The 12,845-nt window shown below is 50.0% G+C and overlaps 1 protein-coding gene and 1 long non-coding RNA gene across 5 annotated transcripts in view; one reads left to right on the top strand and one right to left on the bottom strand.

Annotated features, from left to right (window-relative positions):
* Positions 1–469: 469 nt before the first annotated feature.
* Positions 470–2,816, bottom strand: LOC144369838 (uncharacterized). The gene is made up of 2 exons (XR_013429637.1): positions 2,693–2,816; positions 470–1,640 (listed from the first exon to the last, which is right to left on the bottom strand). It is a non-coding gene; the product is annotated as an uncharacterized LOC144369838 (long non-coding RNA).
* The window catches only part of Cables1 (Cdk5 and Abl enzyme substrate 1), a 107,254-nt gene continuing 96,141 nt past the window's right edge, over positions 1,733–12,845 (top strand). The window contains exon 1 of one of the 4 annotated variants that reach the window (XM_078030269.1): positions 1,733–3,316. In XM_078030269.1, coding sequence (XP_077886395.1) covers positions 2,487–3,316 — 830 coding nt within the window. In that variant the 5' untranslated portion in view covers positions 1,733–2,486. The remainder of the gene's footprint in view (positions 3,317–12,845) is intronic. The other 3 variants (XM_078030270.1, XM_005329061.5, XM_078030268.1) reach the window with 3 other exon arrangements.

Below are 12,845 nucleotides of genomic sequence, written 5' to 3'. Positions count from 1 at the left end.
CCAGCAACTATTTAACTTAAGAAAATAATATTGCATGGTAGCAAGACTTATCATTTCTCATCATCACTCTCTTCATAATAGCAAAAGTAGAAATACCAACTTATTAAATGCACAGGTTTATAACTTATAGTTTCTCCTCAAACTGAATACTGTGTAGCCATTAAAGCAATGCTCTAGGAGAATATTCTAAATGGAAAGACGATGAGGACCAGGAGGCAAAACCCACATGATACAAACAGCCTGATTTTCTTTTAAAAAGATACAAGAGGATAGGAAAGTCAGCAGAATACAACAGACACTAGTATGGTAGTATGTAAAAACGTAGATGTATAACCGATGTGATTCTGCAATCTGTATATGGGGGGAAAAATGGGAGTTCATAACCCACTTGAATCAAATGTATGAAATATGTCAAGAGCTATGTAATGTTTTGAACAACTAATAATAAAAAAATAAAAAGATACACAAGTCAAAATATTAAGGTATTTTAATGGATGAGATTGTTGATTTTTGTTCCTCTCTGCTTAACATTTTGTAATATAGAAAGTTCTTTCTTTTATAGGAGCAGAGTTGAAGTCCTTCATTAAATACTGCCTGCTAGCACAATCAGGCCAGTAGTTATGTAAATTAAGTCAACTGTAATAAAGAGACTTGGATGTTTCAAGGTAAATAAAGTAATTAAAATCCTGATGAAATTTCCAAGTTGATCACCAAGCTTTGACTTAGCTGCTGTAAGAATGCAGTAAATAGACACCAAGCTCCACTTTTTCAAAAGGCCTAAAAAGGCAGAAAATATGAACAATTGTTCATGTTCATGTTCATGTAAAAAGCCATGTGACCTGTGTGTCCCAGAGCAAATGTAACCTGAAACACAACCTATCTCCTACTCAAGGCTGGCTGCACATCTCTGGACACTGTGTTTGCTCTCCATTACTTAATTTACTTTCCTGAACTTGAAATGGAGTGGAATTTCAATGTAGAGTTACCTATTAGCTCCAGGGCTAAATTTAAACCTTTAATTAAATTAATCTGTTGATCTTAAGCACATTGCTTCTCCCTCAGAGAAGTGAAGCAAGTTTTTTAGGTGTCACAGAGTTTAATTCAGTGTGACAGTTGTTCTTTACTGCATTTGGGAGATCACTCAAACTGCCTATAGAAATCCCCATACGATTTTTGATTGCTTCAGGCGATGGCTCCACCCCCCATCCTCACTGGTAGGAGGTGGGGTTGGGGCTGCGACACCTCCTAGATTAGGAGCCGCCCCTCTGGAGGGGTCATAGCGTCCTTGGCAAATAACCCACATCTCAAGAAGACAAGATAGGCGTCAAACGGATGTTTATGAAATAAGTGCCAGAGTAGCTATCCATGTTGGTCCTAGATTATGGGGGTGGAAAAGATCATAATCCTCAAAAATTTGCAAGGCGACAAGGAGAAAGGAGACTGTTTCAGCCCGTCTCAGTCTCTATAGAAAACCAATCACATTTTAGGGCCAAAGTGAAAATTTATGTTAGTCTTTACTCAGGGAGATGAAAAGTTCCAGCAGTATGAAATAGGAGGGCGGGGGTGTAAATCAGTTCGATCACACGGAAAATGTGCGTGCTCCTCAGCGCATATCTTCGTCTTGGGGTAGCTCCCCTGGCCTGCGGATGAATAAGAGACACCTCAGTGGTTAGCTACGCTTTCAGGTGGGGCTGCGGACCTACGGGTATAACTATTAATAAGACTTATTGGTCGGGTCCAACAGTAAGGCAGGGTCCAGTTAACTTGTCCAAATCTCTGTGTCGCTCCAAATAACTCTCCTGCAGAATCATAAGTCTCCCTGGAGCACATCCCCACGCTGTGACTCACAGGTTCTGTTTGCACCCCCAATTCTCAGAGCTAGCGTGCCGGGGTAACGTGCTCGCCTCCCGCACCTGGCTTCTGCGCGCCCCGGGAGCCACCAACTCTCCCTGCAGGCAGCTGGGACGACCTGCACAGCCCCGCCACGCGCCAGCTCTCCCTTCCTCCTCTTCCTCCTCCTCCTCTGGCCCTTTAGCCTCCCGCCGCCCGCCTCAGCGGCCGCCGCCTGCGGCTTTGTTTTCTTCCCAGGTTTCATTCCCCACACGTGATACTGTGTTATTGCTTCGGAGCGTGAGCGCGGGGCGCGCGCACCTATAAATACGAACACCGGGCCCGGGAGCCGGACCAGCCAGGCGACCCGCGGACGGGCGGACAGCCAGCGAGCCAGCAGCAGCAGCAGCAGCCGCCGCCGCAGCAGCAGCAGCACCAGCACGAGTGAGGGAGGCGCGCGTGTGGGTCGGCGGCGCCCCCCGCCCGAGCACCGAGGGGCGAGCATGGCCCGCCCGCGGGGGGGCTGGGCCGCCGCGCACGCCGCCTGCGCCCCGCGCCCTACCCAGCCCGGGTCGCCGCGGCTCGCGCCAGCCGCTTAGCATTCGGCGCCGCTCGCTTCTCCGGGCATCGCGGAACTAACGCCGCAGACGGACACAATGGCGGCGGCGACCGCCACCGCCGGCACAGCCGCCTGCAGCAGCGGCGGCAGCGCCGGCACCGACGCCGCGGGCACCAGCGGGTTGCAGCCGCCGCTGCCGCAGCCCCAGTCCGCGGCCGCCGCACCGGCCCAGCGGCCGCCCGAACCCCCCCGGAAGCCGCGCATGGACCCACGGCGCCGCCAGGCTGCCCTCTCCTTCCTCACCAACATCTCGCTGGACGGACGGCCGCCGCTGCAGGAGGAGGAGTGGGGCGGCGGCGAGGAGAGCGGAGCAGCTAAGCCCGGAGCGGGCAGCGCTTACGGCGCTAGGACTCGGCTCAGCCTACTGGCCGCCGGCTGCAGCGCGCTCGCCGCACCGGGCACAGCGGCCGCGGCGTTGGCTACTGGGTCTAGCCCCTTCCCACTGCAGCCTTCGCTGCTGCCGCCCCTGGCTCCGGGCGGCCACGCGACCCTGCCTGGCCCCGGAGCGTCGCGGGCGCTCGCTAGCCCTCTGGGCGCCGGCCGGACGTCGGGGGAGCTTTTGCAAACGTCCCGGTCGGCGCCTCTAGCCGCCTGTTCTCAACTGCAGCTGCTGGATGGGCCCGGGAGTGCCGAGCAGGAGGAGTTGGAGGAGGACGATGCCTTTACCACCGTGCAGGTGCCGGCAGCCGCCTTCTTGAGCTCCGGGACCCCCGGGAGTGGGAGCGGCAGTCGGGGCCGTCTCAACTCGTTCACTCAGGGAATCCTGCCCATCGCCTTCTCCAGGCAGATCTCACAAAACTACTGCTCCCTGGAGCAGTCGGGTCAGAGCGGCAGCACCAGCGCCTTTGAGCAGCTGCAGAGGTCTCGGTGAGTATCCTGGACGCTACACGCGCCCTGCTCTGCGTCGCTGTCCACCCCCGGCACGCCCAGCCTCCGGGTAGTCTCTAGACTGTACTGCACGCACTGGTAGCTCCCACTTTCCCGCGTCCATTTGGATCCAGGGCTTCTGGCCCGAATTCCAAACCATTTGGGGCACGAGAGGAAGAGAGTCCAGGGGGTGTGTGGTCACACGTGTGTTTGTGAACCTGGCACTTGCAGAGCAGGAGCACCCTGCTAATGTCACGGCCCGGGAGTTGGGAGTTGCAGGAACCCATTAAAAAGGGGCTCCCGAACCTCACAGCACTAGGAGATCCTGACTTCCTGGAACCCGGTTCGGTTCCGGAGGTGCGATCCTCCAGCTGGGCTGGCAGCCGGCGGTAGCAGCGTGGTGCGGTGGGTGGGGCTCGCGGCTGGGCGCGCGGGAGCCTGAACTAGTAGCAGACACGCGAGAACCTTCCAAAGTTCCTGAGTTCAGTGTTGCTGTGGTAGGGGGAAACTTGGCGTTTTCTTTTTGCTTTCCTAAGAAGTGGGAAGTCTTTACATTCCCTTGAGCCTCCGTACCCCATTCCAGGATGAATTTGCTTGAGTTAGTTAAGAGCTTATTTTACCTGCAGGCAAACTAGCAAAACCACGAAATGTTTCTTATTTACTTATTCAGGAAATGGCAGGAGCTTGTTATCATATGCAAGGGACCGTCTGTTAGATTTGTGTGGGATTTGGAGTTTGGGGAGCAGCGGGAGTGGGGAGCAACTGGCGAGATTTATGCCTATTCCCTGGGAGGCTCTGATCTTAAGTCAATCTACTGTGAAGTAAGTTACAACATAGACTCCACCTGGGTTCGGTTGATTTAGCAGTTGATTTAGCCTCAGTTTACCCTTCAGGGGTAGACTCTTGCCAAGATTCTGAAGGCATCAAGATGAGCTGGAAGAACTTCTCTATTACAGCTTGTCTCCTGTAATGCGCCTGTTTTGCTCTAGCCCAAGTAAGAAGGTAGCCTGTTGGAAAACTTCTTGTAATCAAGTCAAAGAACAAGCCGGCTCATCCAAAGTTGACTCTTGGCGGTGGATGAAATCAGGCCGGTGCTGATGTGTAGATTGCAGTTCAAGTGCCTGTAGGCTCAAGGGCCAGGGGTGTGGAGTCTGGGAAGCAACCTTGTGATTGCATGGATGAATTAGTGACACTGGGCACAGGTGACAGTCTGCTTCTGGCATTTCTTGTTAGAGCATGCATCTCCCCAGTAGCGGGTGAGTGTGTGGGAGGGGAATCCCTTTCTGGGCAAGTAGTGCACACTCAGCAGTTTCTGGGCAGCCCTGTATTACTGCTTGACATTGCACACCGGCTCATAATTCTGGAGTTTGAGCCCAAGCCCAGCAGTCAGTGGGTCATGACAGGAATTATAATAAACATAAGTGTTATTTTAAGCCAGTGTGCAAGGGCTGGCCTGTGTCACCTGGTAGACAGATGTGTTCCCTGTGCTGCAAACAGCTGGAGATCGGATTACCTCTTGCTCTTTCTCTAAGCAGCTAATTTCAGGGGATATGGATTATCTTGGGTTGTTATTTCTGAGCCAAAGAACATCCACAATTTACTTTCTAATCCCATCTCTGTGAACCTTTAGGATGTTTTTCTTGATTCCTCGAACTTCAACACATTAAGATGAGTTAGTATTAAGATGCATCCTTACCTGTCAGTCATGTTCATCTTACTATATCTGAATAGTCCATATCTGGCAACTTGATAGGCACTTTTAAAATGACAACTGTCAACAGAAACAGTATCAAATTTGATGTGCCAGCAAGGGAGGAGGTAGAGAAAATTAATTTGAGAAGAGGCCTTTTAAGCCAGCCCAACTTGGCTGAGGAATGGGGTCAAATGTGGCATATCCTAGGACATGTACTGTTTTTCAGACCATTGTCTGAAGTATACTGCTTTTATGATTTCTGAAGTGTACTTTCACCTGGTTTAAAGTACAAACTTATTTGAATAAGGCACGGGTGAGGCCTGTTTTCGGGGCTTCCCTTCCCTCCCTTCCCAGTGAGCTCCCTTTCAGAAGCCAGCCTGTGTGCTTCTGTATACTACTTTACCTGGATGTCATTTGCCAATGAAATTAGATTTGTCTTGGGTTCATTTCTAGCTGAATTCCATAGAACTTTTCTGCTCCAAAGTTGAGGTCCCAGATCTCAGCCTCACCCGGAGCTCTTAAAAATGCAAACTCCTCGGCCCCACCCTCCTGCTTCAACCCAAATCTACATTTTAACCGGAACCCCAGGGGATTCATTTACAAATTAAATTGCGGGAAGCACTGCTTAGTCTTAAACCAGTCCAAGGAATTAAAACCGATGGGGTGAATTGCTTGAACTTCCAAACTTTGAAATACAACAGGGAGTAAGATTTCCATGCCTAAGATTAGGCATGAGTGAGTGCTCAGTGAAGAGAGGTGAAGATCATACCATTTCTGTATGCTGATCCTTGACATCTGTCAAATTTGACCCTCACAGCCACTGTGAGTTCTTTCACAGGTGGAGACCGTGGGCCTTAGGGAGGCCTATTAACTACCTCGGACTGGCCCAGCTACTAAGAGGCACTTAAGATAATGGGTGGGCCCCATTTGGGCCAGGATAGGAACCTGAGTTTTTTTTTTTTAATTAATTTTACAGTAGAATGCATTTTGACATAGGGAACCTGAGTTTTTGACATCCAAGCCTGACATATTTTCCCTAAGGCACTCAACCCTTGTCACCCTGCCTTGCACACAGTAAGGCCACCTATCATGTTTGAGCTGCTGACTATAAATGTCTAGGATACATCTTGCAGGTCACTTTGGTGTGATTTGATATCGCAGGTTACCGGTTACCTTGACGAGTCCTGCTTTCTCAAATGTTGTAGTATAACACCAGAGAAGCACACCAAGCCTAGAGTAGAAAGTAAGAAACTTGATTAAAGGACAGTAAAACAGACGTCTCCCGGGTGGAAGAAGGGGACAGACCCAAAGATGGAATCTGTGGGATGTGGAAGTCCTGTCGCTTTTATATGTCTAAAGTTTTCCTTGTTCTCCATTCTTCTCCCTTGTTTATTTCCCCTCATCCTGCAGAGTGACTGGGGCCTGTGGATGGCATGGCAGGGGGTGGGGGAGTGTGCAGGTGCAGGTGGGCTGAAAGGGCCTAGGTGGAGTTGTTGGCCGAAGGGAGCATCTGCCCAGGGGCGTTGGTTAGCAGCTCCCTGTCTGCTCTGGAGTTGCTTCATTTACAACCTTTCTGGGAGGGGGAGTATCTAAGGACTCTGGAGACTTGAGGATCATTCCAGTCTCCCAGGGGCTGTTTCCAATCCGGGCTCAAATCGGACTCTTATTTTCTCCTTCAGACCCGATTTAACTAGCTACCCTGACTACCTGTCCTTATATCTGGCTTGTACCTCCTTTAGTGATTCCTGGCAAGTTTTGCCTCTTGTGTTTGGGTCCCCCGTTTTTGCTGCTGCGTCTTAGGCTCTGTTCTGTTGGACTGTGGCCTGGGGATCCTGCACTGGGGTGTGCAGAGGCACCCCTGTTGGGTTTCCTCTCTGCTGGAGCAGTGAGACTCCCACCAGGAGGGTGTTAATGGGTGAAAGGGAGTGTAAACTTAGAAGGTGTCTTAAGGCTTCTTTTACTTTAAAAACTTCACCCAGGCAGCTGCTGGCAGCAATCCTGATTACTCCATTTCCTGGAGCTTCTGATGGCCACACAGCTGCCCAGCAGCCGTCTCCAGCCCAGGTGGAAGCTCTGTGCCTGCCAGAAGGGTGACTTGGTGACTGGGGTAGTCCTGAGAAATGGCAAGCGTCTTTTACCTTTTCTGAACACCTGAGTTTGAATCAAGCCACGTGGAGAGTTGGGCCCTCCATGGGAGGAGGGAACCAGGTGCAGAGGAGCCCCTTGGCCTGGATCCCAGTGCTGTGGCCAGGGTAGCCTTTCCATCCCAGGCAGGTTAATTAGCCCTTCTCCTCCGAGAGCCTGGGGGATGGCTTGGGCCCTTTAAACTAGATGCCTGTGGCAATGACATTTGTTGTGGAACGCAGGCGCCGGCGACTGAGTGTGGGCAGGGGGTGCTAAAAGCTTCCAGAGGCTAGTCAAATGTTAATGTATTTAGGATGGGGGGGAGGGGGGGTCCCTTCAATGGCACATTCTTCTTTTTGTTAGCTCCAGGCTCTGTGGAGGGAGGCTTATCCTGTACTGATTTGTTCCTATTGTAAGGCTAAGGAAACTGGAGCTCTGATGTGTTAAGTCATTTGCTCAAGGTCACTCAGCCCTGCTCGCTGAGTTCTGGCTCATTCCCGACTGCTTACCCTGGCCACTTAGGGCTTCTGCCCCTCCTCTGTGCACCGCCCCTCTTGGGGTGGAAACTGGGCTCTGGCTGTAAACGAATGTCAGTGTCCTGCCTGAAAAGAAAAATGCGACCGGACCAGTAGTTGAGAATCAGCGAGTGGGAAGGGAGATGGTCATTCTTCCTTAACTTTGTCACCACCTGGCCATGTGACTTTGATCTCCCTAGCTTATTGCTAAAGTTGTCTTTGAGCCATTTTCCCAGCGGCAGAAGCCCAGGCTGCACGCAGTCTCAGGCCAGGCCCGGCTCTGGTCAGGACACTTTCCAAAGCCTACGCCTGGTTTGTGCCTGGCTGGGAGTTAGGCCGTCAACTAGTGGCCCTAGCTGCTGGCAGAGGCATCCCGGTCCCCGCCCACTCCCCCATCCTTGTCCTCCTAGAGCCTGTGGTGTGGGTGAGCTCAGGAGGCAGGATAAACGAGCAGCCTGTTCCGTGCTGGCAAGTGCCCAGTGAGGGCAGCGAGTTCAAGGGTGACCCTTTGCTCTCTGGAAGGGTGGGGCAGCCTGCAGGGCTCTGTACACTGTCCCACAGCTGGCCTGGGAGCTTCCCTCGGGCCTGGAGATGGTTAGGTTGTGGATGGGGGCTGCAGACAGGAGGCTTTGAGCAGAATGGGAAGAACTGGTGGGTGAGGTGGTGACCTCATGTGGGACAGAGACTTGGGAACCCTACCTTCTGGGCCAGGTGGGTTCTTAGGAATCCTGGTGGAATTAAAGGATTGGGACAGATGAATCTGCCTTCTTTTCCTGATCTAGCATTCCTGTGGCCCACTGCAGGGCCTGGGACACGTTTAGCATGGGGACATGTGGGAAATTGAACTCTAGGCGCCAAGCAGCTGGGTGTCTGTTCCACAGCACTGGTCTCAGAATGCGCATGAATGAATGAATGAATGAATGAGTGGAGTAGAGGGAACTGGAGTAGCAGGGAGCCCTCAGCTGTAGGTCTCCTAGCTGGACAAGAACTTAGGGCCATCCAAGCTGGAAGCCACCTTGCCTGACAAGGTGGTCAGTTCCCCAGTCAACACTCCATTCCTCTGGGCGGAAGTGATCTCTCTAACTTAGTGGCTAAAGAGCCTTAAGTTCACAAAGCACTTTTGTAGACATTGACTTCAGCCCCAGAAGGCAGGAGTTCAAGGTCACGCAGTGGACTAGGGGTGGCATTAGGTGCTTTGTTATCTGTCAGGTATGTAGTAGAGGAAATTCTACTAATGAGACTTAATGCCTTGCATCATTTATTCATTCAACAAAACTGGAACATAATGAGTATCAATTATGAGGCATCACTGTGCGTAGGAGATAGAGACATAAAACCGGGTCCCTGACTGTGTTGGGTAAGCAAACAAGTATTTAGCACAGTGATGAGTGTTTGGTTAGAGGTGAACTGGGTGTTTGAGCCCCCACAGAGTGGGACTCTTCTGACCCTCCCCTGTGGGAGGCCTTGCAAATGGCCTAGGACACAGTATTTTTATTCAACAAACATGGGACAGGCATTATTCTAAGCACTTTATAGGGACTGAATTCATATATAGCACCCCTGTTTCAAAGCACAGAGAGGTTAAGTAACTTACCCAAGTTCTCTCAGTCTGAACGTGGGAACTGGGTTGGCAGCTAGGCTCCAGAATTTGCCGTCTTGCCCACCTCACTTGGCTCTGTGGACTATGAGCCAGACTCACAAATGCTTGTTAAACTGGCTTCATCTGAACCTGGCAGAAGTTGACCTAAATGACCTCAAAGGTCACCACCTACTCTGATTTCCTTATTTACATTTCTACCTCTCTGTCATTCAGGGAGGACCTTTGTGCATGAGGACCCAGAGGCAGGGCCAGGGTGGACGGGGATCACTGTGGCCACAGTAGTGAAATTCTGCCCAGTGCCTTCCTGTGCTTCCCCTGTTCAGCCGGATCCCGTCTCCTTTGTTGCTTCTTACTTCTGGCCCTGGCTTGTCAGGGCGTGGGGTCACCCTTTGGGAGCACCAGCCTGGCCTCCCCCGGGGTGGTGATGGCTCTGCCCCTCATCCTAACCAGGTTCTCATCCATGAAATGGGAATAATAACCCCGTCACCTTCCTGGGCCTCTGTATCTTCTCAATGTCGCCTTTTCCCCAGGCCAGGGGTTGGCAAACGGCGGCCCTGTGGCTGTGTATACATAACACTCCCTTGGAAACTGCAGTGTCTACTTGTGTATGTGTCCTCTTTGGCTGTCTCTGTGCTCCCATGACAGAATTGAGTAGTTGCCACCGAGACCATATGACCTGCAAAACTCTAAGCTATTTTTCCCCGCTGTCTTGTCCCAGAAAAAGGGTGCCACCTCTGCCCTAGCCCAGTGCCCAGGAGGTGTGCAGGGCCCTGGGCCCCTCCCTGCCCACACTCACTGTCTTGGCCTGGACTTGTACCCTGAGGGATGAGGTCACCTTCTGAGAGCTTCCTGGCTGCTTGACCCCTGTTAACCCTCCCTCCCCAGAAGGACCTTGCTGAGACCCACGTCTGATCTTGTCAGTCTTAAATTCCTTGTATTTCATTCAAGGCAGCCTTTGGCCCAGTGCCTAGTTTGCCAGTGACACCACTTCTCTTCCCAGATGTACTCTCCCCTGCTCCTTTGCACCCTTGCTGTCCTGTGTTGGCTTTCTAGAGAATACCATCGCTGCTCCGTGTGTGGGCTTCTCCCTGGGGAGGGTCCCTGGCGCCTTCCCACAGAATGTTCCCTCCTTTGATGAAGCTTCACTGAGCCCTGCATGCTGTCCTGGCTGACCTTGTTCAGCCCTTGAACTATGCCAGTACCTCCTCTCGGCTCAGGGGTATGATGATGCATCAGCTGGGGACTGGCTTCACCAAAATGGACCACCTGCCTCCCTCTGCAGAGCGACCACGACACCCAAACAAAACCCAGTTGTGTCAGTAGGGAAATCTGATTGCTAGACACCAGGCAAAACCTCTTATTTCTACAAGCCCCACTCCTCCTGGGGTTTTTATTTTCTCCCTGCAGCCACTCCTGCGCCTTTATTGGGTGAAAACAGTCTATCTACCACCTTTTCCTCAGTTTCACAACTGACCTGAGCCGCCAAGTTGACTGTCCCCGTTCCTGGGGTGAGGTGAGTCCCGCCTGCCTGTGGGTTTCAGCTGCAGGCAGTAGCATGCTTCAGCTGGACTTGATAGAGGCCTCGGGGCTGCTTGGTGTCTTTTGAGTCTCAGAGTAGGAGTGTTTACACCATGGGAATTGGCCAGCAGGCTTTTTATCCTGCTTCTAGAGAGCTGGCTTATTAGCATGTGCACCAGGAGCTGTGCCATACCCATCTTTTTGTTCCATTCTGCCCTCTGGGGCTGTTCAAATGTCACTGTCAAAAGAAAGCATGTGACTTTCCCCCAGGGTCATCGGCCACCCATTTTTCCACCTCCTCAACAAAACACCCTGCCCTCATTTAAAACCCAAACTTTGGTGCAGATGCTAGAGCTGAAACAGACTGCCTTAGCATTACATGTTAAGAATCATAAAATCATTTAAGTGTTTTTTTTTTTTTTAAACAAACTGTAATGTTGTGTTTTTATTTTTGTTTGGTTTTTAAGAGCCTTCAGGAACATATAATCAATCAATGTTTCCTGTTTTTTTTTCCCCTCCCTCTTTGTTTGTGTTAGTAGTTTGGATAATTGCACACCAGTTTATATTTAACGAGGTTATCATTAATGTGGTTTGGGGTTTATTGCTGCACATTTAGTCACAAAGACAAAAGCTTGTAAAATAGAACATGCAATTGTTAGTGTTTGAGGACTTGGAATATTGCAATAAATTTGGGAGTATGTGAAAAAACCCAGTCTTGTTTCTGATTTATAGAATACTGTGTACTTAAGTCTAAGGTACATTTTGTGAAAAATAGACTAAAATACCGTTCAACAAGAGACTAATAAAATGTTTGAGAATGCCAAAGATTTCTGTGTGCTAAGCACATTGATTTTTATTTTAAAGCACTTTCCTCATTGACCCAATTATTTATGGAAGAAAATGTCTTTTTTGATAGTTTCAGGAAGGCAGGGATTAAAAGGAATGGAAGACAGGCAAAGTCTAAATAGAGTTTTTTGCTGAAAGACAAAAATTGGCATGTTAATGGGGCTGATGATTGATCCAGAGTTGAAAATTAGTTCTCCAGGAAGTATTATTGAGTTGAATAAGAGTTTGCTTTTGGAGGGTGAATAGTGAAGAGGGCAGATGAGATTGCAAATGTCTAAAGTAATTGTGAGATTCAATTTATCTTGTCACAAGATCATGAGGCCCTTGTGGTGATGCACCCTGTGATCCCAGCAGCTACGGAGGTGAGGCAGGAGGACCACAAGTTTAAGGCCAGTCTCAGATCTCAGCAACTTAGTGAGGCCAGAAGCAATTTAGTGAGACCCTGTCTCAAAATTAAAAGCCCTAGTGTATGTGTATAAGGCTCTGGATTCAATTCCCAGTACTGCAGGAGGGAGGGAGCAAAAACCAAAATCCATCACAAAATTATCCATCACAAAATTCATAATTGGTAATCCTGGTGCTTTAAAACTTACAAAGTGCTCTCGCATTTATTTTTTTCATTAAGACATTTCAAAAAGGCGGTAGGATCACATCAATTAGAAAGTTGCTATATGTGGAAGAGCTGGAGGTTTTGCTTTTGGTTTAGTTTTTTTTTGATACTGGGGATTGACCCCAGGGAGAATTAACCACTGAGCCACATCTTCAGCCCTCTTTATTTTTTGAGACAGTGTCTCATTAAATTGCATTGCTAAGGGCCTCACTAAATTGCTAAGGCTGGCCTTGAACCTGTGATTCTCCTGCTTCAGCCTCCTGAGCCACCAGGTCTGGCTGGAGCTGGAGGGTATGTTTTGTTTTGTTTGGTTTGGGTGCAGGGGATTGAACTCCAGTGGTGCTTAACCACTGAGCCACATCCCCAGCCCTTTTGTATTTTATTTAGAGACAGGGTCTCCCTGAGTTGCTTAGGGTCTCACTAAGTTGCTGAAGCTGTCCCTGAACTAGCTATCTTCCTGTTCTCCTGTTTTAGCCTCCCAAGCTGCTGGGACACCTAACAGGTATCCAGCTGGAGTTTTTAAATCTGCATCTTCAGATTTTAAGTTGGGAGTTTAAAAACAAAAACTCTACCATAGTCATATCTTTTAAGAAAACCAAAGGTTCCTGTTGAGTGCTTTGAAA

Source organism: Ictidomys tridecemlineatus, chromosome 13 (assembly GCF_052094955.1).
Source record: "Ictidomys tridecemlineatus isolate mIctTri1 chromosome 13, mIctTri1.hap1, whole genome shotgun sequence".
In the NCBI taxonomy this organism is placed as follows: Eukaryota; Metazoa; Chordata; class Mammalia; order Rodentia; family Sciuridae; genus Ictidomys; species Ictidomys tridecemlineatus.
The sequence above is the reverse complement of the archived record's forward strand: the minus strand, read 5'-3'. Positions and strand labels throughout refer to the sequence as shown.